This window comes from Arabidopsis thaliana (genome assembly GCF_000001735.4).
Source record: "Arabidopsis thaliana chromosome 1 sequence".
Taxonomy (NCBI): Eukaryota; Viridiplantae; Streptophyta; class Magnoliopsida; order Brassicales; family Brassicaceae; genus Arabidopsis; species Arabidopsis thaliana.
In genome coordinates, this window is record NC_003070.9 from 22,319,482 (window position 1) to 22,339,787 (window position 20,306).

Sequence of the window (20,306 nt, forward strand, 5' to 3'; positions counted from 1 at the left end):
AGTGATCACATGCACCACTTCACGGGCTTTGCTATTGTCTCCACAACTCCTCCAACTTTTCTTTTAAAAACTTTTCTTATCTTCTTTCTTTGTCTTATATGAAAATGCATATTTAACAGTTCTTCTTTTCTTTTTTTTTCTTGTCGCACTTAATAATTCATTAGTTATGATGTGAAGAAATCAACCTTCTAAATAAGTTGTATTAAATCGCAAGTCACGATTTCTCTCTATCTCTATTTCTCGCACTTGCACGCTGTCGAATGCTGAGAAGTGATTGGAAGAAACAATTTTTACAAGTTTCTCACTTCTCGTGAGTACATTTCGATATATATGATCTTGTATCCTAGAATCTCTACTTAAATAGCTTAGTTCTCTTATATTGAAGGTTGGCTATGTTACATAACAAGTTGTCTAGTGATTACGGAGTTCGCTCGTTTCTGCTCCTAGGCATGGTAGGCAAATGCCAATGGTCCAATATTAGTTTTGAAAAATCTTAAGAAAAAAGGCCCAAAGTTTTCATTTTTTTCTTTGACTAAGAGAGTTTAATTTTTGTTTGGTTTTGCTATATGTCTCACCGTCTCAGTATATATTGAGATGGGCGGGAGATTGCTTTTCGCAAGGTTGGTTGCGAGTTTGAAATCCACATGTCACTTCATGATTGATGAATATATGATAACTGAAAATTACCATCAACACACACATAATCAAAAAATATTTGGTTGATATTTGACAAAAAGAGAGTATAAATCAAATAATATATCTATTATATATGCAAAAGAGATAAAAAAAAAAATTTAGCTATTTATACCCGTATACTTATTAAAGAAAAAGGTTGGCTTAGTAGTTTGTTCTATATTTAATTTGTGAGAATCTGTATTATAATTTTGTAGTTAATTAGCTCTTCAAAATATAAGATCATATATCCAGAAGTTGATAATTATATGATAAAGATTATGACTGGCGAATCATGATATGGAAAGAGATGAAAGTAATTTCTCACATCTCTATTATACAGAATAATGTTTTCAAAAAATTATACTTTTATTTGTGGGACTAGAAAATTTCCTCCCTTGCATTCCAACCAAATAGAAAAGTAATTTATGATTCAATGTTGCAAATTGTAAAAGAAATTCTATTATACTGATAACATTTTAGAGTATACATTCTATAATAAATTTAGATGTAACCATAAATTTAAATAAATGTATGGAAGCACATTAAATATGATACAGAAACGTTTCTGGTGACAAAAGACGACACAAACGCTATTGATAGAAACGATCACCAGTTATATCATATGATTAAACACTATACTAATAATTAAGAAGAATATAAAAAATTGAACTTTAGTCCATGTGTGTGAATATGAGTGAGGGGAGAGATCCCATGGGCATTATGACAAATTTGTGTGTGTCTGTATATGTACACAAATCAAGATGCTTTCATAACTTTCTAATGTTCTTGTCATAAAATGTTCCTTTCTCATTAAATTCATAAAATGTCACTGTTCATTGCTACACGAGACGTATTAGTAATTAAGTATAAGAAACAATAACCCTTTTCATTTCATTTATTCTTGAAGGATCTTGAAGAATCGGGAGTTTTTGTCATAAAACCATTTACTATCCCTGTTTTTTTCTTCAATAATACCACCACAATCTGCATATGTTTGATAAATTTATTGGTTAGCTATATTTTTAATAAATATATAGGTTAGTTTTGTCGTGCAACCATTTAGTACGTAGCACTGGCTTTTCTTGAAACAGAGAAGTATTTCCACCACCACAATGCATATGTTCAAAATTCAATGAAATTCCAAGTAGATTGTTTTTAGCTAGATGTAGATATGAGACACGGATTTTACTGTGAGCTATATTTAATTAGTGATGATCGTTTCTATCAATAGCGTTTGTGTTTTCTTTCATAGCTAGATTATATTGATTGGTTATCTTCATTTTTTGTGTGGAATTAATTGAATTTTCGTTCCACACTCCTAATTGGTGGTTTCATTGAAAGTTGATAAAAAAGATAATAATTGGATAATATATAAAGGAATACAATATTATTACAAGCCCTCCTTTGACTTCAGAGCTCGACTCTTTGTGGTATTGGGCAATCTTCTTGATCATGTGAAAAATATATGTGGACCGTACCTCTTTCTTGATACGCCAAAAGAAGTAATCTGTTATATATGCCAATATGTGTTACCTGTCTTCGAGGTTTTCATATAAATTCCAACATTTATAGTAATATATTCTATCTATGCGTATATGATAAACTACACGTAACTGCATGTGTGCACATTTGTTGATATACACGGTGTATACTTTATTATCGTTTATACCAAAAAGAAAAAAAAAAAACAATCATCACTTCACCGTTTATTGTTTTGCTCTAAATTAATTAATAGTTTTCTATGTATTTTTTAACAGAATCTTTATTTCACAACTTTCAAAAAGATGTATAGTTTGTGATAAAAATAATGTATTATAACTTAATTTATAACAGTTTTTTGTTTAGGTATTATAATAGTTTGGATATTAAAATTTACAAACTTAATTAATAGTTGGAGTCTTTTTATTTATTTATTATCATTCATTTTAAAACATCAAATTATAAAGTAATAAAACTATAACTTTAACAACAAAAAAAAGTAATAAAACTATACGAATACGAGACATAGAAACGATAATCTGCAGATTTTTTTCTTTTTCATGTGGCTATTATTTTTCTGACTTTCTGGGAGACTTTATTTAATTGTCTTTTGTTTTCTCGTATGGTTTTACAAAATTAAGTACACTGCGTTCTTATATTTCTATATGCCGTCTTTTAACTAAGACATTCTCGTGATTATTTATTTATTTGTTGTGTTTCGTTTTTATTCTAACTTTCCCGTGAGACGTGAAGTGAAGTCCATTGTCTATTCGTTGGTTGGAGAATGACCATGCGTCCATGCCCTTAATTTGTTCCATCTTCACTTTCTGTATAATCAGTTTATTTTGGTTTGATAAATGTCCTGATCCAGCCAAATCATTGATGTCCAATTCCTGGTAAAAGATCTAATAAGTTCAACATTGGAGCATGATTAAGACTAATATTTAAAAATAACTGTGTCATACAATATATATATGAAGGATGTATTAATATATGTGCATGTACATTTCTTTGATACATGTAATTGATTAGGTTAATCATATACATCCAATTTGACGGAGATAAAAAATCATAAAACATGCCATCCCATTATAGTATAGGCACCCATAAATTATACTAGCTATTTTATTGATTTTATATTTGATTGTATATATGATTTCAACTATATTAATATTACTTCTTATATCTGATATCAAAGATATATTCTCATATTTATTTCAGTCATACTAGCAATATTCCACTATATCCTTAAACCAACAAGGTTAGTGGTGCTACACAAAAAATTTTGAGGATACATTTTTCAATACAATGTTATTTTTATAGGATCTTGAAAGTCCTTTGCCGAAGACGCCGAAAAGAGATTAGTGAGCTACCAAATAGATATGGTTTATATCACTCTGAACCAAAAACAAAAAATCGCATTAGAGGAAAATATATGAACAGAAACAATTTGAAAATTTACAAAAATAGTTTATTTTTGAAGGCTGGTAATTTATTGCTAGTCTAAATTTTTATATTGAAAACTATGGAAGTATGTTTTACCTACTGTGACGGTAGGTAGGAAAAACGAATGGTGGTAAGCTTTGAAATGTGTCAGCAATGATAGATTGGGTTTGCTGGTTGCTAGATGTAGCAAAAAATTGGTGAGTCGGCGCAGTAGAACAATCCTGTACAAATATAGTTTAAAAATTGAAACAAGTATATATAGACTATATAGAGGAACACCTTTTGTATGAATAATTTGCTTAGAAGGCTGATAAGTTAAAACTATTCAAAAATAATCTACCTTGCTTGTATAGAAAACTATAGAACTTTACTTTACCTATTGTAATTGGTTATAAATCGTGTCACATGAACTAAATGTTATCAATAACTTCATATCAGTCTCCAATGAGTCAAAGTTAATAACATCATTGTTGATATGCTTCGAATCTTACCATAATTCACTTTTCCTCATATACATGTAAAACATAATTACTTAGTCTTCTATACAAGAAGTTTATATTAGTTTTGAATTACCAACCTTCAAAAGCAAACTATTGAACAATTGTCTCTATTCATTTATTCTCCTCTAATGACACTTTTTGATTTCTTGTAGATTGATCCTCCTTTAAGAGGTTAATTTTTGTTACCAAATTTTGTATTGACCAATATGTCTTTTGCGATTTTGTGTTAGACTTGTACAAATTGACAATTTTGATACTTTTGGTTTTTTGAACGATTTTGATATTCTTTGTATATTCTTTAGTTTTTTAATGTTTAGTTAGAATAATTAGAAGATGACACATATATATATATATAAAACAACAATATATACATTTCGTTAAGATTTTTAATGTTTTATATTAGTACTATATAAGTAATATTGAGATCCAAGTAATATATAATAATTTGTTGAGAAAATTAATAAAATGTAAAAAGCTTAAGAAAAATTACTAGCTTGTGGATTCTTTAGAGGATGTGAAAAGATTAGAATGAACTAGGCTTCTCGGCCATGAAGGTAATTCATAAAGCAACAACAGATCACGAGGAATCAAATTGCAATCAACAATGTCCACAATCTTCAACTTGGTCAATACCGTCAACTCATTACCATCAAAGTTATTAGAGCACACATAAAGCCTAATATATTATCATTTGAGCAGCCCATCTAAACCCGCTAATGATTTTGCTATAAAACCTAATAACATAGGCTGAATAGGCTTCTCAAATGATAATATTTTGGGGTTTTATGTGTTCTCTAATATAAATCTGGATCTCACCTTCTAATGATTTTCTTAAATGCACATGGGATCCAACTTCAGTGGTTTGGGATGGATTCAAGAATTGGAGAAAGGTCCATATCGAGAAACAATTATGTCCTACAAACACAAGCATAACCTCTTTGTTGGGCCATCTTGTGTGTTGGAAATCTGAATTACCTAACACAAACGCCGTCAACGGGCTTGCACTAAATCCGACATGGCCCATGTTTCAACATATCCATGGTGGCACCCGTCACTTTAACAATTGAGGATACAATCGCTCACCATGCTTGTGATTAATTTGAGACCTTTCACAACTGTTGTAAGTTCGAATGTTTCCTTTTAGCTACAGCATACTGTAGTGGCTAAACGTTTAGGTAGATACAACGAAGGCTAAAGAGAGAAACAAATGTTTGGTGACTGATTTCTAGCGCGCGATAACTAGCCCCAACGACAATGCGGCTCCAAGCAAGGCGTGGAGTCTCACACAGTAATACTTGGCCATGAATATCTTCCCATTATCCTGCATTAAAAGAATAGATTAGCAAAACTTTGAGTATTACAAATTTCAATTCTAAATATCTTACCTTGTGGTGCTTTTCAACGTAGCTTGAAACCAAATTCCCAACTGGTAATGTCAGGAAGCACATCAACTGAAACACCAACAACAAAAAGGAGGTTTTAATATATGTTCTTATATTTCAGTCATGTTCTCAAATCTGTTAACTTACGGTGCAAGGTAGTGGCAAAATCCTGGTTAAACCAAGAACAAGAAGCATTGAATATAGTAAACGAATAGTCCATCTCACAACAAAAGCTCCTTTTTCAGTCCCTAACCGAACCTGTGTCAACCAAAAAAAAACTCTAATCATAAACACAATCACCATATTCATATTAAACCTTGTTGAGTTTTTTTCACATTTGTACCAGAGGTGAATATTTCCCCACAGCTAAATCTCCATCCACCTATAGAATGTAAATGTAGTCAGTACTGTGTTTGTCATTTCAGGACTCATTAGACCACTTTTTCATTAACCAACCTGATGAAAGTGGCTGCAGAAAAGGATAAGAGATGTAGTAAAACCAACAAGGACAGATGATGAAAGGACCCTACCGCTTAGCGGAAGATGCCTCATCTCGCTGCCAAAACCGATTAACAAGCTTCCATTATTAACACCTCATGGAAACACGAATGGATTAGGCTTAAAACAAAATTTTGATATTACCTTGAGCTACCAAGAAGTAGATAAAAAGCAGTAGTAGCAAATGGACCAAATGCTGCAAAGCATAGAGGCTCTCCTAATCCTTGGTAACTTAACCGAAATGGCGGACACTAGTCACAAAGTATTACTCTAAGTTAGAAATCTCCTAGATTAGTATCAAATTGTCATCTAGGAAGTAACGTTCACCTGGTATACGTAGCCACAGAGTATTGCTGAGGCTAGCAATAGTATTGCACGGATATTACTTGCATTTAACGATGTCCAAACTAGACCAGAAACACCAAGCGCTAGCGATGTGATTGCAGCGGCTAAGGTTCCTGTCCGGCTTTTCCAAGTAAAACACAGTTTATTAGGATGGAACTCAAAAACATAAACTTCAAAGTTGCAAACTCTATCCTTTGATAATACTTTACCTTCCAACCAGATTTACTACTGATTCCATTTTGTTCTTATCAGCTCCGGTATCAAAATCATAAACATCATTGCTGCAAACATAAAACCATGTTTGGAAAGAGTAAATACATGAAAGAGTAAATACAGTCAACGAAAATGTTAAAAGGAATCAATCAATTAATCACCTTAGGTTGAGCCAAGTAATGATAAGAATTGATGAGAGCAATAGAGTAACATAACGTCTAGCTAAGAACAAACCCGTCTCTAAATAGGCCGCTGAAGCGCCAACCTGTGTGACATTTGAACAGTGAATATTCCCTAGCAGATAAAGGCAATGGAGGACATAGAAAGGTTTCTTGAGGAAACATACGGTAAGAGGAACTAAAGCGACAGAGTACATTGGTAGTTTGATTGCTCTCCATATCAATTTTGCTCTGGGAATCTCCTCTTCTTGGTAAACCTTTGCTGCATCTCCATAACTCTTACAAAAGATTGGCCTAACTCTAAGGTTTCTTCTTGGTTTAGCATTCAGATTCTCTCGTGCATTCGAACCAAACACCGGTAATCTAGTGATTACATCTCCTCTGCTGGGAAGCTAAGCTAAGTAATTTTAGTGACAGTACAAAGTAGATTATTGTCAAAGAACAAAGCTTTGGATGAAGTGCTAAGCCTACCTTGTGAATTTTCCGTTTCACAAACAAATCAGTTGAATTTTTGGGCACAAACCCATACTTTATGTCACAGAGAGAAACAAAATTCACCATTTTCAGGTTTCTGCATAAAACAAAAGAAAGAATTTCAGTTAACAGAGGAAGAACACTACTTCCGAGTTAAAGTCCGAGATTCTGGAACCCTATAACTAAAATCTTTGTTCTGGCATGAATCAGAGACAATGGAAAATGAGTAAGATGAAGTAAAAAAAGTATGAAGTTTGGAACTTTACCTTTTTTAACACGAATCTTTCGAAGAGAGTTAGCGACGGAAGTGGAGTCAGATCAAAACCACGACGTGATCATAACAAAATTCACTTGAGGAAAAATATTTCAACTTGGCTCGTCTACAACGAGATTTTCATGAACCCACGAATCTGGAATCTTAATTTGGAGAAGATAACGCACACAGAAGTACAGAACAAACTCATTGAACCTTATACAAAAACTGAGAGAAAAGTGCCCGAATTATGCCAATAAACAGGCAAAATTGAGTGACCAGAATCAGAATCAGAGGATTTGTGAAGGAATCTATGCAATGCAAATGTTGGGATTTCGTTATTCAGACAAGAATTTGAATGTTGGGTTTTGCGGAAGAGACGTGAATGATGAAGTGGATAACAGAAGCTCCCTCGTTGGAAGATAAAATCACGTGAGGTTCACGTGTCTTTGACCAATTTTAAATACAAGTAGAAAGGTGGGCCTTTAAGGCCCATTACTTTCGAGCCTTTGAGGGTTTGGTTGGTACAAACTACTACAAGTAAACTAGATTTGCATGATTTACAAATTAAACAATGTTGACATAATTTATAATTAAACCAAATTAATATTAATGCCAAAAATTAATATTCAGATGGGGAAATTAACTGCGTCTTTTTTATTTTTGCAAACGTAATATGATGTATATTAATATCAACTTTATTAGTATTTTTCTAACGGAAATATTGATCAAAATCCTTTACATTAAAAAAATATTGTTTTAGTACATAAATAACCTTACTTGGGAAACAAGTTTTGCAGCAAAAATATTAAGAAGAAAAAAATCAGCCAAAACAAGTTTAATAATTTCTTCTAACAATGTAATCCACAGCTTGACATATCGCACACGACACGGAACTCAATTATTATCTCGTGTTCAAAGAACGGCTGCTTAATAACTACGAAATAGCAGAATCATGCTATATAGGTTTAATGGCAAAAGCAAAGAAAGACTCGACCAAGTTTTCATTCATCACCACCATCACATACAAATATGTTCATCCACCATTTACTTTTCAAGAGTATGAAGACAACTCAGAAGAAGAAGACCTGAACGCTAGAAGTTTTCAAAGACTGGCAAACAGGACAAACACCAGTAAACACATCACAATCTTTACACAAACTCAAGTGCCTACATGGCACGAGCAAGACCGAAACATTCTTTACGTTACACAACTTACATCTCATCCCAGTACTTGGCATCCCCGGGATGTTCAAGTAATTGTAAGAAGCTGCTTCGTCATCAATCTCACTATCCCCAAACCCTTCTTTCATTTGATGATGATCAGCAACTCCTCCTCCTACTGCATTGTTGTCGTTTCCATGTGACATCACTTGTTGCAAATTTACCTTTAAGGCATTAACCACAGATTCATTGTATTTTGCTTTGTAATGCCAGTTCTGAGCTTCCACTGCCACTTGTTTTATCTTATCCACGAGTTCCCGGTTCTTCTTGTTCATGCTTTCAATCTCATGGTCTTTCTCTTGAAGCTTCTTACTCACATCCTTCTCTAAGGCCGTGACAAAGGACGTGACATGTCTCTGTTTAATATCTCTCACACCTTTCGCCATTTGATCTGCCTGTTCCAAGAGAGAACAATTTCAACGACATGGGATATGTAAGCAAAAACATACGCTTTGTAGATAAAATTAATACCCGGAATTTGATAAACTGATCAAGCTCGTCGTTCTGTCTATTGAGGTCCAATCTGATATTGTCACCGAGTGACTGATAGACTGGAGTTGTTATGCTTCCATTTGCTGAAGTTACAGAAGAGTTGCGCTCATCATCATCATAAGATAGTCTCAGACCAGTTGACACTAAGTTCTGCTTTGGGACTTCATCTTGAACAACAGTATTATTGTTGTTGTAGTTATAATTCAAAGAGATCTGCAGCTTCTGCTGTCTCTGCATAATATTGTTGTTTTCAGTTTCCCTTCCGCGTGTGCTATTAAGCCGCATCATAGGAGCAAGGTTATCATTAGCAAAGTAGTTTACAGGATCAATAGTACAACCAGCTCTCACTGCAACCACATACAAAGGAACAAGCTTTTAGCTCTATAAAGTTCTAACAACATTCAAACCAAATGAATAACAAAATTCAGAAACTTACTCGTCCCAAGCAAGTGAAGCTGATTCAACGATGTGTTTGATTGATACCGAAACTGGCTGTCGTTCATTAGAACCTGCGGCACAGGGTTATCATTGTTGCCTCCCAACATCTTCTCTAGAGCTTAACCGTTTTATGTGTATATATATACCCGTAAAGAACTGAAACAGAAAAATTACAGTAAGAAACCTGTAGACATACGAAACTAATTAGTTGTAAGATATGAAAGCTCAAATATCTTCAGCTTTTGACATGACGAGCCAAGATGTAATAAGATTTAACTGTCCTAAGCAATACAGATTACAATCCAACTAGAGACAAAGTTGAGATCTTTGAGGAAACTATGGTTCATGATCAACTCCTATGTGATGAACTTTCTTTGATCTTGCCTAGGAACCAAATTTAGAGATCATGGTCAAAGATTCATCTGAATATTAAACCAAGTAACAAAAAACAGGCAAAATAAATTATTATGTCAAAAGTGATAAAATAAGGCAAACCTCTGGAACATGGAAGAAAGATAGCAACTCCAAAGAACAAGACATAACCTAAAGATCTTGTAAGAGAGAAGCTAAGAGAAGATTTGTACCTGTTAGAGATTGCCCATAAAAAAAAATAAACCGTAGCTTCCTTCAGATCCTACAAACCTAAAAGAAATCATTATCACAGGCTCACAGCGATCCAAGTTTGCTTATTTGCATCAATTAAAGTTTAAAAAACAAAAAAAACTGTAAAATTAAGAAGTCGAAGAGAAGCTAAATCAATCAATGAATGATTCAGAATCTTAAGAAGAAGAAGATGGGTTTTGATGATAGAAACGCTTTGAAACAATAAAATCCAATAATTTAATTCAAAGATTTTAAATTTAAGGAGAAAGAAGAATAAAAGAAACGGATGGGAAAAAAGAAAGAATGAAATGAATGATGGAAAGGTGAGAAATCAGCAGAGGACAGGACACAGTTGTGAAGGAGTGGGAGGAGTTGGGTGGCAAAGTCGAGATATTAAAAACAAAACAAAAACTTGAAAAATAGACTCGAAAATAATACTAACATTTTTTTTTTGGGAGATGATGATAACAAGAATAGTAATAGTAACCGGTGGCGGTGGTATTGGTTCTGCTGATTTCCCCGTGAGTTGTGCCTTCTCTCTGGTGTGACGCCATTTTACTCTACTTTTCTCCATTTTCCCTCTGTCCTTTTTCTCCTTTTCTATTTTTTTCTTCCTGACCAGTTCAATTCTTCTTCTTCTTTTTTTAAATAAAGAAGAGTTCAAACTTTTAAAATGGGCAACACTAATTTGTTTGCTAATTTACGATAGGGACCCAATGTATGGTCGTCCGGTTTAGTCTTTTTGTTTTTTATTAGACTAAACTAAATTTGAAATCACATGTGGTTTGTTATTTATCTACTTTCGTGTTTGAGTTGATTGGAACTAGTTTTGGTTTTAGTTTTGTTTAGTTTCTTGGCTCATTCTTCTGGTTATCTTGGTATGCTATAATAAAAAAAATACTGGAGTGAGAACCTTCACCATTATGGGTTTGAACTGCCATAACTAAATTTGGAGAATATGATTATTCAGATCGGGTTTGTTTAGAAATCGACATTTCTACTTATATTTGGAAAAGTTATATAGTAGAAAATCAAACAAAATGTCGAATGTTATATTTCTCGTTTCATGATTTTCTATATATCTCATTTGTTTAATTATAAGACAGATTGTTTAGTTCGTTCTTTTCGTTTACTGTTTTCTCAAATTTGTTTTGTAGATTTTTTTTCCATATTCGGCGACCAATCATATAATTATCTTTTAACTAATATGTGGTTAATTAAAAAATAAAAAAATGTCGATTTGGTTCGGACTTAAGATTAGAATTTCGGTTTGGTGGTAACGAAAATTTTAAAAGTCAGAAATCAACCAAACTCCGGTTGGACGGTTCAGCCGCTTCGGTTCGGACTTAAGCCATGCCGCTATTAGAAAAATGGATGTTTTTTTTTCTAGTATTCACACGTGTCCATAAACCCTAATTTTCCAGTTTTATGAAATTGAAGAACGAAATTGAAGTGAAAAGTGAAATCGTGCAATTTTCATCTTCCTCTTCTCCTTAAACCCTGATTTCGGATTCTCACAATCGAACTTGGCTGCAGAGAAGGATGGGGACTAACGAAGTAACAAGGATTGTGACTGATGAAGAAAAGAGAGAAGCGAAGAACTTCAACATATTTGATCTCCCTGACGTTCCTACCGGACTTCCTCCGCATCTTGAGCTCCAGCGAACTCGCGTTGTCTGTAAGAAGGATTCTAATATTCATGTAAGTACTATTCTCGATCAAAATTTACACTCTTTTTAAGCTATGTATAAGTTCAGCTAACTAGAAATTTATTGGCTTTTCTCAGTGTGTCCCATGTGGGTTTGCTATGTTCATCGATTTCGTGTAGATTTACAGAGTAAAGTTTAAAACTTGCTTGTAGAAAGCTGTGAATTTACTGAGTTTGGTCTTAGCAATTTAAGAAGATTACACTGTGGGTTTGTCGAAATCCGAATGATATTGAGTGATGATTGTTTGAAATTTGAAGTCTTTAATGTTCTTCCCTTTCTTTTTGTGTTTTATTGTAGCCTACGGCTATCACTTTCTCGGGTGCCTATTCCTCTATGGGAGTGGACAACAGTGTGAGACTAGAAAACTTCTCTGAGGATTTCAAAGTTGATGTGATTAGTCTCACAGAGACAGATATGGTATTCGATATGATCGGTGTCCATGCAGGAATCGCTAATGCTTTCCGAAGAATCCTCTTAGCTGAGGTCTGCCCACTGTCTCACTACCTCTGATGAATCTCTGATTATTAGAATCTTTGGTTAATAGTGTTTCTTTGATTACAGCTTCCTTCAATGGCTATTGAAAAAGTGTATGTAGCAAACAACACATCGGTTATTCAAGACGAAGTTCTTGCTCACAGGTTGGGTCTTATTCCAATTGCCGCAGATCCGAGACTCTTTGAATATTTATCTGGTAAGAAATATTCTGTGGAATGTGATCCATCTCATTAAGCATATAAACTCTTTGTGTCACGCTTAGTTTTGTTGTTGTTTATCTTTGTGTCATAGAAAACGATCAGCCAAATGAAAAGAACACCATTGTTTTCAAACTCCATGTGAAATGTCTAAAAGGTGACCCGCGTCGTAAAGGTAATATATGTTCTTTGGTTTGCTCAAGAAGAGTCTTTGTTTTATTGTTAGCTCGAGATCTCATGAGAGGTATCATTTTTTTATTTCTTGAAGTCTTAACAAGCGAATTGAAATGGTTACCAAATGGAAGTGAGCTTATCAAAGAATCTGGAGGTTCAACCACAACGCCAAAAACTTACACTTCATTCAACCATAGCCAAGATTCCTTCCCTGAATTTGCTGAAAATCCTATCAGGCCAACCTTAAAAGATATCTTGATAGCAAAACTTGGCCCTGGCCAGGTACTGTTTCTATTTATACTCTTCCCCTTAATTGTGACATTTTTGAGGACTTAATTCCGTTGAGAGATGAAAGACTTGCATCTTCTTCTTGCAGGAAATCGAGCTTGAGGCTCATGCCGTTAAGGGCATTGGTAAAACACATGCAAAGTGGTCCCCAGTAGCAACGGCTTGGTATCGAATGCTTCCTGAGGTGAGAAGTTCACCATAAGCCTTCTGGGAAAAGGACTTAATTAATTTCTTCTTGACTCGTCCTAGGCTTTTCCGGTAATGCTTTTTGTTTATAATATCTTAGGTGGTTCTACTAAAGGAATTCGAGGGTAAACATGCCGAAGAACTCGTAAAAGTCTGCCCCAAGAAAGTTTTTGACATTGAAGACATGGGCCAAGGTGAAGTAAAAGCCTTCCCAAGTTTCCTTCAAATGTCTTTACTTGCTTTTGAGTAACAATAAGAGATTCTGATGAAACCTGAGAACTTTGGCGGCAAATTAATTTGACTTGCAAACGTGGAAAACAGGTAGGAAGAGGGCAACAGTAGCTCGGCCGCGTGATTGTTCGTTGTGTAGAGAATGCATAAGAGATGGAGTGGAATGGGAGGACCAAGTGGATCTGCGCCGTGTCAAGAACCATTTTATATGTAAGAAAAGAAAAAGAAAAACACAGTTCCTTCAACCTGGCAATTCCATGGTACTGAAAGAGATTCTAATTGAGTTTCTTATCATCTTTCGCAGTTACAATTGAGTCCACGGGATCACAGCCTCCGGAGGTTCTTTTCAACGAAGCAGTGAAGATATTGGAAGATAAATGTGAAAGAGTAATCTCTGAACTCTCCTGAAAAGAGATTAAATTGGTTTAGCTCTACCGGCTTGGTTCCGGTTTAGTTCAGTTTTGGGTTTTGTATCGAAGTTAATACAAAGAACATTGAAATTTATATATACTTGGTTTCGGCTCGGTTCAAATTTAGAATATACATGTGAACGTTGAAGAGTAGATGGATGTACGTACGTACACATTCATCAAGCACTGAACAGAGTGAAGAAACAACAGAACAGATCAATTTTTACAACAACGAAACAAACAAACACTAACGACAACACAGATATTCACGAAAGTCTTGTTGTGGCCGATAAATTTGCTGCCATGCTAGAAACCAACCGAACATATTAACCGAAAAAACTGTAAATGACATATAAATAGCCACGAAACTCTATCAGCACATACATTATGCACTGGCCGTCTTTTTTTTAGAATCATCCTTCTCATTATAAATCAAAGAAACACAAATTAATAATTAATCACGTATTCAAACTACAAAAATATAATAACACAGAAAAATATCAAGAAGTTTCAATTACATTGTTTTTGTTTTCTCAAAAAACAATGGCTGCACACAAAAAGAGTCATATCCGCATTTTCTTTGTTTCAGTAATGATTATATTATCATTGTTCAGCGGATTTGGAGAAGGACAAACATATATAAACTATAATGGTATGAAAGGAGACATAATTCCAGGTTGCAGCAGTAAGAATCCCAAAGAATGTGTCAAAATTCCAGCATACTCTTACAATCGTGGTTGTGAAATCTCTACACGTTGTCAACGTCAACAGCATTCGAGTTCGAGTTAATTGATGTATGATATGTTTAAATCATTTTCGAATATGAAGTTTTTTATTATTAAAGTGATATTACTAACTCAAATTTTAATTATGGTAAGGTTCTTTCCATTTTTCTTTGTAACCTGGATTTATTTATTATATGTTTTAATAATTGATTTCTTTACCCCTACGATTAAAGCCCAAGTTAAGTGTATCTTTCCCCCAAATAGTTTAATTGGAAGCCCTAATTTAGGAAGGAAATTTCTGCTTTTGCTTTAGACGCAAGGAGCTGTTTAGGGTTTTGGTGGGGAAACAAGATTTGTCCAGATGTTAAGAGGAAATAATGTGCATATGAACTAGGTCATAACTTATACGATCATTTTAGAGACAGTGCTAGTGAAATATGAGCTCATAGTGAATGTCGCGGTCTAAGGAAAATATATTTGTAACTGTGAAAGAGGGCATGTAAGCCTCTCCTTATTTAAAGAGACTCAGTTTTGTTAAGCAACCCATTGTGATCATGTAATTATGGGTATTATCCAATTTAGGAAGCATATATTATATTTTGAACCCCTAGCTACTTCAAAAACCAAAACAATAGAGAAAGCTACAACAACTTGAATCAGATGCTCATATGATCCTCCCTTGGCAAGCTCTGAATCGTATCCGACCATCTCCCAGGCGAATGATCACTGCTGTTAAATGAGAAAAGAGCTGCTTCAGCCCTTGCATCTTTCACCATCTTCAATACCTCTCTCATCGCAGGACGGTTTTCCGGCTTAACAGCCACGCAAGCTGTCGCGATGGTCAAAAGAGCTTGAAGTTTCTCCTCAGAAGCATTCAGCTCCTCACTTACTTCAGTCTCTTCCTCTCTCACCGCACGCACCCATGTGGAGATATCAGACCCGTATTTATGAACAAGGTCCTTGAATGAAGTTCTACCTGTTAGAAGCTCTAGAAGGAGGACTCCAAAGCTATAAACATCAGCTGGTTGTGTTGAAGCCTTGCGTAAGTCTCTGCATTCAGGAGCTTTGTAAAAGAGAGAAGCTGCACTTGTGTCTTCAATCGAGTAAGGATCATGGAGATCGCTGAGACCGTAGTCCGTGAGACAGGACTCGAAGTCCGGACCTAACAAAACATTAGATGATTTCAAGTTCCCATGCGTTAAGCCAGGATTCTGATGAATGTAGACCAGACCCATTGCCAAGTCCTCTGCTATTTTCAAACATGATGTCCAGTGAAGAGGCTTCCCACTCCCAGAGACCTTACTTCCTACGAATAAGACACATATCAAACAGATTAACACAAGTGCTGAATCAGAGAAGAGTGTGTGTGCAATACATACCATGGATAAGAGAGAAGAGACTTCCATTGGGGAAGTAATCGTAGACGAGCAAGCATTCTTCTTTGGCTTGGAAATAAGCTCTGAGTGGCACCAGATTAGGGTGCTTGAGTCTGCCAAGGATCTCAATATGTCTCTTGAATTCATCCATTCGAGGAAACCCTGCGTCCTTGAGCCTCTTAACAGTGATGATGAATCCAGACTCCATCACTGCCTTGTAAGTGCTCCCTAACGTTCCTCTTCCCAACGTTTCTGCTGAAGCTTTGAGTAGATCATCCATGGTGTATCTCACCACCGTGATGTCTCTTCCCAAGAAAACCAGAGTCCCTACTGATCCTTCTTCGCTTTCTTTCTCCCAAGAGAACCTTTTGTTTTTCTGGTCACTCGTACCTTCCTCTGTTTCAGCCGTCTTTGCTTCTTTTGACTCTGCCACGCGTTTGCTTCTCCTCTCTTCTCTTTTGGATTTGCTTCGCTTCCGTCTCCAAAGAAGACATATGAGAAGAAATGTCAGCAGAAGTATCAATATTCCGCCACAAATGCTTCCGGAAATGATTCCGATGAGCTTCGTTCTGCTACGTGTTTTGGCTACAGGGATAGCTGGTTTTGCTGATGGAGTTGAAGTGATTCCAGTGGTGTCATTGCATGAGTTTTGAATCTGATCACCGCAGAGAGCAATGTTGTCAGTAAACGACGACTCATTGAACCGATTCAGAGCTTGTGTTGGTGGGATATGACCAGAGAGTTGATTATTCGAGACATTAAAGAATCTGAGAGTTGCTTGGTTGAGAGGAGGAATGGAACCAGAGAAGAGATTGTCTTGAACGTAAAACGTGTAAAGGCGGGAGAGTCGGAGCAACGAGCTAGGAATCTTGCCGGAAAACCGATTCCTGGAAAGAACAACCGTTTTCAATCGGTGTAGAGACGTCAGTGATTCAGGGAACTCACCGGAGAAGTTATTATCGTTGAGATAAAGAGATTTGAGGTTGACTAAACCAGATAGGTTAGGGATTGAGCCAGAGAGAGAGTTTCCTTTGAAACTAAGAACTCTAAGTTGATCCAATTGGTTCAAACTCTTGCCGTTGAGTGAGCCACTGAGGTTCAAATTCTCAAGAACAAGCTTTGAGACTCTTCCTTTCATGCATTTCTTGACTCCTTCCCAGTTGCAAGGATCTGTTCCTCGCCATGGAATCGAATTTGAAGGATCAATGGATGATTTCAAACTCAGTAGAGCTTCAACATCGCTTGATCTCACCGGAGAAATCAAAAAGAAAGCAAACACCAAGAAGAACATACAAGAAGAAGAAGAGATCATAATGGAATTCAAGAGATTTTTTACCAAGTCATGATAGAATCAGCAGTTGTAAGTGGCATCGATGAAGAAGCTCGATCACGGACATGACAGCGAAGATGTCACGTGAAGCCAATGCTTCTTGATACTTTAAGAGCAGTAGGAGAAGTTAATCAAATCTCACTTGTCTCACTTGTTTCCTTTTTCAATGCATTCATAAAAATATTATTTCGTGTGTACACTTCCACTGTTTTACACAGATATGTAGATCAATAATTGTTTATGGTGGAGACCAAGATTAAAAGAAGAGAAGAAAATATTAAAGTTTTTGTCTTTTTCACTCAAGTCTTTGAACTTTCTCAAGACAAGTGCTGAGTGCTGACTTGGGAAGAGAAAACGACAGAAATTGGAGGGAAATGCCAGAGATCATTGATGGTATTGGAGGAACATAGTTTCAAGTAAACATATTTTTAATTCAACTAATCTGTTATTCGATTTTCTGCTTCAAGCAATTATTTCCCAATCTCTCTCGTTGAGTAAGAGGGGGATGGTTCGAAATGAAAAAAGGATACAACTTGTAAAAAAGAATTGTATAACTCAATTATCAAAATCATATCAGTTATAACAAGCACCGTATTTGGTAGACAAAACTTGAAGTTTAAAAAGCACATAATTAACTCACTCTCAACCTATGTTTCTTCATCTATTCATCGACATCCAAGTAAAAAAAGATGAATCTTTCTGGCTAACCATATTGGGCAATACAGCAGTTTCAATCCTTAGTTTGACGCCTTTTCTTTCTAGATTTTTGTGATGCATCTTCGTTTTCTCCTTCCTTAGTCGATGGAATCTGGATATTGGTAAGAAAGAATGAATCGATTAGGGGTTTTGACAGACCAACAATGGTTACAAGGATACAATTATGAGCAGGCTATTTACCTTTTCCTGTTTTTCTGATCTCTTAAGCTGTCTTCGTGAGCTACTGTTTCCTTTTATCTGCTTCTCCTAAAATTAAGATTTTTGAAACAATTTGTTAGGTCTCAGCGGAAGAATAACAAAGCACTTGTTTGCATTTGCTAGAATTCAAAAAGAAAACCTGTGATGGTGTCTCTGGATTGTCAACTTCTTCGTTTTCTCCATGTTTGGTTAATGAACCCTGGATGTTCATATTAAAAAGACGAATCAATAAGGTTTCAGACAAACCATCCATCGTCACAAGGTTACAGTAATGAGCAGGCTACTTTTACCTTTCCCTGTTTTTCTAATCTCTTACGCTGTCTTCGTGCTCTACTGTTTTCTTTTATCTGCTTCCCCTACATTTAGTAGTTTTGCAAGAATTTGGTTGAGTAAATGACTCATGGGAAGAACACAAAGCACTTGTTGACATTTGCTCGAACGTCAAAAAGAAAAACCTGAGATGGCGTCCCTGAATTGTCAACCTCTTCGTTTTCTCCATGTTTGGTCGATGAATCCTGGATGTTCATATTAAGAAACGAATAGATAAGGTTTTTGACAGGTCAACCATGGTCACAGGGTTATAGAGCAGGCAAATTTTACCTTTTCCTGTTTTTGTGATCTCCTAAGCTCTCTCCGAGCTCTTCTGTTTCCTTTTATCTGCTTCTCCTACATTTAGGATATTTGCAAGACTTTGGTTAGGACTCATTGGACTAACACAAGCATTTGATGGCATTGTCTTAAATCTCACCTGAGATGGCGTCTCTGGATCTTCAACTTCTTCGTTTTCTCCATTTTTGGTCAATGAATCCTAGACGTTTATATTGAAAACACGAATCAATTAGGTTTCCAACAAACCAACCATGGTCACAATGCTTCAGTATTGAGCAAGCTACATTTACCTTTTCCTGTTTTTGAGATCTCTTTCCCTGTCTTTGTGATCTTCTGTTTCCTTTTTTCTCCTTCTCCTACATTTAAGATTTGTGCAAGAATTTGGTTAGGACTCATTGACAAAACAAAAAGCACTCGTTGGCAAATTCTCTAATGTAACCTGAGATGCTGTCTCTAGATCGTCAACTTCTTCGTCATCAGTTCTAATCTTTCCTTCTTTCACTAATTTCTCCATACGAGCATGCTTCTGAAATGAGTCAAACGACAAAAAATACTATCTCATCAACTACAAGACTGATGAGGAAAAGCTCAAAACTAATCCCGTGCTTATCATCTACTACTTGATTCCAAAAAGGACCAAACACTCAAATGCTAATTCAAAGCTACCTAATTTACCTTTGATGAAACATGTGCTTGCATTGTGTTCTCATTCAAGCAAACAACGGTTGGACAATATCTGCATTTATAAACCGATTTGGATTGTATCATACAACCGAGAATATAGTTCTCTTCCTCTTCTTCGGGTGGTTCTTCTAAAAAACGATTCATTGACATCTTCTCCAATGTCCCACCATAGTCATCAGCATCAGAGTTATCATCACCATCATCAACATCAGCGTCTTCGCCAGCAGCTATAACAGAGAATAAGCAAAGATTTTACCAAAGGTTCTCTGAGAGTACAATCACAAGAGAACTAAAAGAGATAATTGCTCAATTGAAGAAGCAAACCTGGGGATTCATCATCTCCTGAATCATCACCGTCCTCGGAAACTTCTGCAACAGAGTCTTCTTCTTCAGATTGTTCTGATTCTTCCGTCTCAGGATCAGAGTCAGAAGAGAAGCACGATGAATCGGATCCACTGTCTTTATCACCATGCTCAAGCTTGTAAAATCGTCTCTTTATCATTTTTACTTCGTGTTTACTCTACAGAGACAAAACCCAAATTTAGAATTCGAAATTCTCCAACAAATCAAAAGTAAAGGAGCAAACTTCGGATTAAAGTAAATAGAAAAGAGGAGACTTTCGTACCGTGAGTTCCGCAGAAGAGAGCTTGGAGACTGAAAAGGGGAAAGCTTTGCTAAAGAGAAGGGTTTTAGGGTTTTTAGGTTATTTTTGTAAATTAAGTAACTTTTATAAGGGTGTTTTAGTCATTGAGTGGACAACATTTTATCCCAATAAA

At 35.5% G+C, this 20,306-nt stretch overlaps 6 protein-coding genes across 18 annotated transcripts; 2 read left to right on the forward strand and 4 right to left on the reverse strand.

Annotated features, from left to right (window-relative positions):
• Positions 1–4,955: 4,955 nt before the first annotated feature.
• On the reverse strand, positions 4,956–7,878 carry ABC4 (UbiA prenyltransferase family protein). Of its 2 annotated transcripts, none has more exons than NM_001124046.2 (12): positions 7,458–7,878; positions 7,189–7,288; positions 6,885–7,109; positions 6,700–6,803; positions 6,535–6,606; positions 6,308–6,446; positions 6,125–6,231; positions 5,939–6,038; positions 5,826–5,864; positions 5,630–5,740; positions 5,486–5,551; positions 4,956–5,421 (listed from the first exon to the last, which is right to left on the reverse strand). In NM_001124046.2, the coding sequence occupies exons 2-12, from the start codon at positions 7,276–7,278 to the stop codon at positions 5,326–5,328; spliced, it is 1,149 nt and encodes a 382-aa protein (NP_001117518.1). In that variant the 5' UTR covers positions 7,279–7,288; positions 7,458–7,878; the 3' UTR covers positions 4,956–5,325. The 2 variants fall into 2 exon arrangements, with proteins under 2 accessions (NP_001117518.1, NP_176259.2); NM_104743.3 differs by having other exon boundaries at positions 5,164–5,421; positions 6,885–7,101.
• Positions 7,879–8,310: 432 nt separating this feature from the next.
• AT1G60610 (SBP (S-ribonuclease binding protein) family protein) lies at positions 8,311–10,837 on the reverse strand. 5 transcript variants are annotated; one of them, NM_001124047.2, is made up of 5 exons: positions 10,644–10,819; positions 10,183–10,232; positions 9,597–9,754; positions 9,140–9,507; positions 8,361–9,063 (listed from the first exon to the last, which is right to left on the reverse strand). In NM_001124047.2, exons 3-5 carry the CDS (start codon positions 9,703–9,705, stop codon positions 8,518–8,520), a joined length of 1,023 nt encoding a protein of 340 aa, NP_001117519.1. In that variant the 5' UTR covers positions 9,706–9,754; positions 10,183–10,232; positions 10,644–10,819; the 3' UTR covers positions 8,361–8,517. The 5 variants fall into 5 exon arrangements, with proteins under 5 accessions (NP_176260.1, NP_001117519.1, NP_001322161.1 ...); NM_202326.3 differs by having other exon boundaries at positions 8,431–9,063; positions 10,183–10,240; positions 10,644–10,837; NM_104744.4 differs by having other exon boundaries at positions 8,311–9,063; positions 10,183–10,825.
• A 575-nt stretch (positions 10,838–11,412) lies between these two features.
• On the forward strand, positions 11,413–14,087 carry RPAC43 (RNA polymerase I subunit 43). Of its 2 annotated transcripts, NM_001333901.1 has the most exons (10): positions 11,583–11,902; positions 11,988–12,113; positions 12,208–12,393; positions 12,472–12,601; positions 12,697–12,777; positions 12,871–13,058; positions 13,153–13,248; positions 13,351–13,444; positions 13,572–13,691; positions 13,786–14,043. In NM_001333901.1, the coding sequence occupies exons 3-10, from the start codon at positions 12,244–12,246 to the stop codon at positions 13,887–13,889; spliced, it is 963 nt and encodes a 320-aa protein (NP_001320426.1). In that variant the 5' UTR covers positions 11,583–11,902; positions 11,988–12,113; positions 12,208–12,243; the 3' UTR covers positions 13,890–14,043. The 2 variants fall into 2 exon arrangements, with proteins under 2 accessions (NP_176261.1, NP_001320426.1); NM_104745.3 differs by lacking the exon at positions 11,988–12,113 and having other exon boundaries at positions 11,413–11,902; positions 13,786–14,087.
• Positions 14,088–14,434: 347 nt separating this feature from the next.
• On the forward strand, positions 14,435–14,680 carry RALFL6 (RALF-like 6; the record flags this gene model as incomplete). The annotated part of the gene is made up of 1 exon (NM_001084275.1): positions 14,435–14,680. The coding sequence occupies one exon, from the start codon at positions 14,435–14,437 to the stop codon at positions 14,678–14,680; it is 246 nt and encodes an 81-aa protein (NP_001077744.1).
• A 378-nt stretch (positions 14,681–15,058) lies between these two features.
• On the reverse strand, positions 15,059–17,513 carry AT1G60630 (Leucine-rich repeat protein kinase family protein). Its single transcript, NM_104746.3, has 2 exons — positions 15,996–17,513; positions 15,059–15,922 (listed from the first exon to the last, which is right to left on the reverse strand). The coding sequence occupies exons 1-2, from the start codon at positions 17,302–17,304 to the stop codon at positions 15,273–15,275; spliced, it is 1,959 nt and encodes a 652-aa protein (NP_176262.2). The 5' UTR covers positions 17,305–17,513; the 3' UTR covers positions 15,059–15,272.
• A 258-nt stretch (positions 17,514–17,771) lies between these two features.
• On the reverse strand, positions 17,772–20,255 carry AT1G60640 (stress response protein). 7 transcript variants are annotated; one of them, NM_104747.4, is made up of 12 exons: positions 20,156–20,255; positions 19,855–20,050; positions 19,522–19,757; positions 19,286–19,372; positions 19,137–19,202; positions 18,986–19,045; positions 18,838–18,903; positions 18,693–18,752; positions 18,528–18,593; positions 18,377–18,436; positions 18,220–18,285; positions 17,894–18,130 (listed from the first exon to the last, which is right to left on the reverse strand). In NM_104747.4, exons 2-12 carry the CDS (start codon positions 20,030–20,032, stop codon positions 18,053–18,055), a joined length of 1,023 nt encoding a protein of 340 aa, NP_176263.2. In that variant the 5' UTR covers positions 20,033–20,050; positions 20,156–20,255; the 3' UTR covers positions 17,894–18,052. The 7 variants fall into 7 exon arrangements, with proteins under 7 accessions (NP_001320731.1, NP_001117520.1, NP_001185272.1 ...); NM_001198342.1 differs by having other exon boundaries at positions 18,838–18,900; positions 20,156–20,191; NM_001124048.3 differs by having other exon boundaries at positions 17,832–18,130; positions 19,855–20,158.
• Between the last annotated feature and the right edge of the window lie 51 nt (positions 20,256–20,306).

What these genes read in the sequence shown, in the direction of transcription:
- ABC4 (NM_001124046.2), bottom strand. Translation starts at nt 7,278, where the DNA reads ATGGTGAATTTTGTTTCTCTCTGTGACATAAAGTATGGGTTTGTGCCC. An exon ending in ATTACTTGGCTCAACCTAAG is followed by an intron (nt 6,607 to 6,699) that starts GTGATTAATTGA and finishes TTATGTTTGCAG; the next exon opens with CAATGATGTTTATGATTTTG. An exon ending in CTACTTCTTGGTAGCTCAAG is followed by an intron (nt 6,039 to 6,124) that starts GTAATATCAAAA and finishes CGGTTTTGGCAG; the next exon opens with CGAGATGAGGCATCTTCCGC.
- AT1G60610 (NM_104744.4), bottom strand. Translation starts at nt 9,705, where the DNA reads ATGTTGGGAGGCAACAATGATAACCCTGTGCCGCAGGTTCTAATGAAC. An exon ending in GCTTCACTTGCTTGGGACGA is followed by an intron (nt 9,508 to 9,596) that starts GTAAGTTTCTGA and finishes ATGTGGTTGCAG; the next exon opens with TGAGAGCTGGTTGTACTATT. An exon ending in ATCAGTTTATCAAATTCCGG is followed by an intron (nt 9,064 to 9,139) that starts GTATTAATTTTA and finishes CTCTTGGAACAG; the next exon opens with GCAGATCAAATGGCGAAAGG.
- RPAC43 (NM_104745.3), top strand. Translation starts at nt 11,744, where the DNA reads ATGGGGACTAACGAAGTAACAAGGATTGTGACTGATGAAGAAAAGAGA. An exon ending in GAAGAATCCTCTTAGCTGAG is followed by an intron (nt 12,394 to 12,471) that starts GTCTGCCCACTG and finishes CTTTGATTACAG; the next exon opens with CTTCCTTCAATGGCTATTGA. An exon ending in GGTATCGAATGCTTCCTGAG is followed by an intron (nt 13,249 to 13,350) that starts GTGAGAAGTTCA and finishes ATAATATCTTAG; the next exon opens with GTGGTTCTACTAAAGGAATT.
- AT1G60630 (NM_104746.3), bottom strand. Translation starts at nt 17,304, where the DNA reads ATGATCTCTTCTTCTTCTTGTATGTTCTTCTTGGTGTTTGCTTTCTTT. An exon ending in TCTCTTCTCTCTTATCCATG is followed by an intron (nt 15,923 to 15,995) that starts GTATGTATTGCA and finishes TCTTATTCGTAG; the next exon opens with GAAGTAAGGTCTCTGGGAGT.
- AT1G60640 (NM_001124048.3), bottom strand. Translation starts at nt 20,032, where the DNA reads ATGATAAAGAGACGATTTTACAAGCTTGAGCATGGTGATAAAGACAGT. An exon ending in ATTCAGGGACGCCATCTCAG is followed by an intron (nt 18,594 to 18,692) that starts GTTTTTCTTTTT and finishes TACTAAATGTAG; the next exon opens with GGGAAGCAGATAAAAGAAAA. An exon ending in GATCAGAAAAACAGGAAAAG is followed by an intron (nt 18,131 to 18,219) that starts GTAAATAGCCTG and finishes ACCAATATCCAG; the next exon opens with ATTCCATCGACTAAGGAAGG.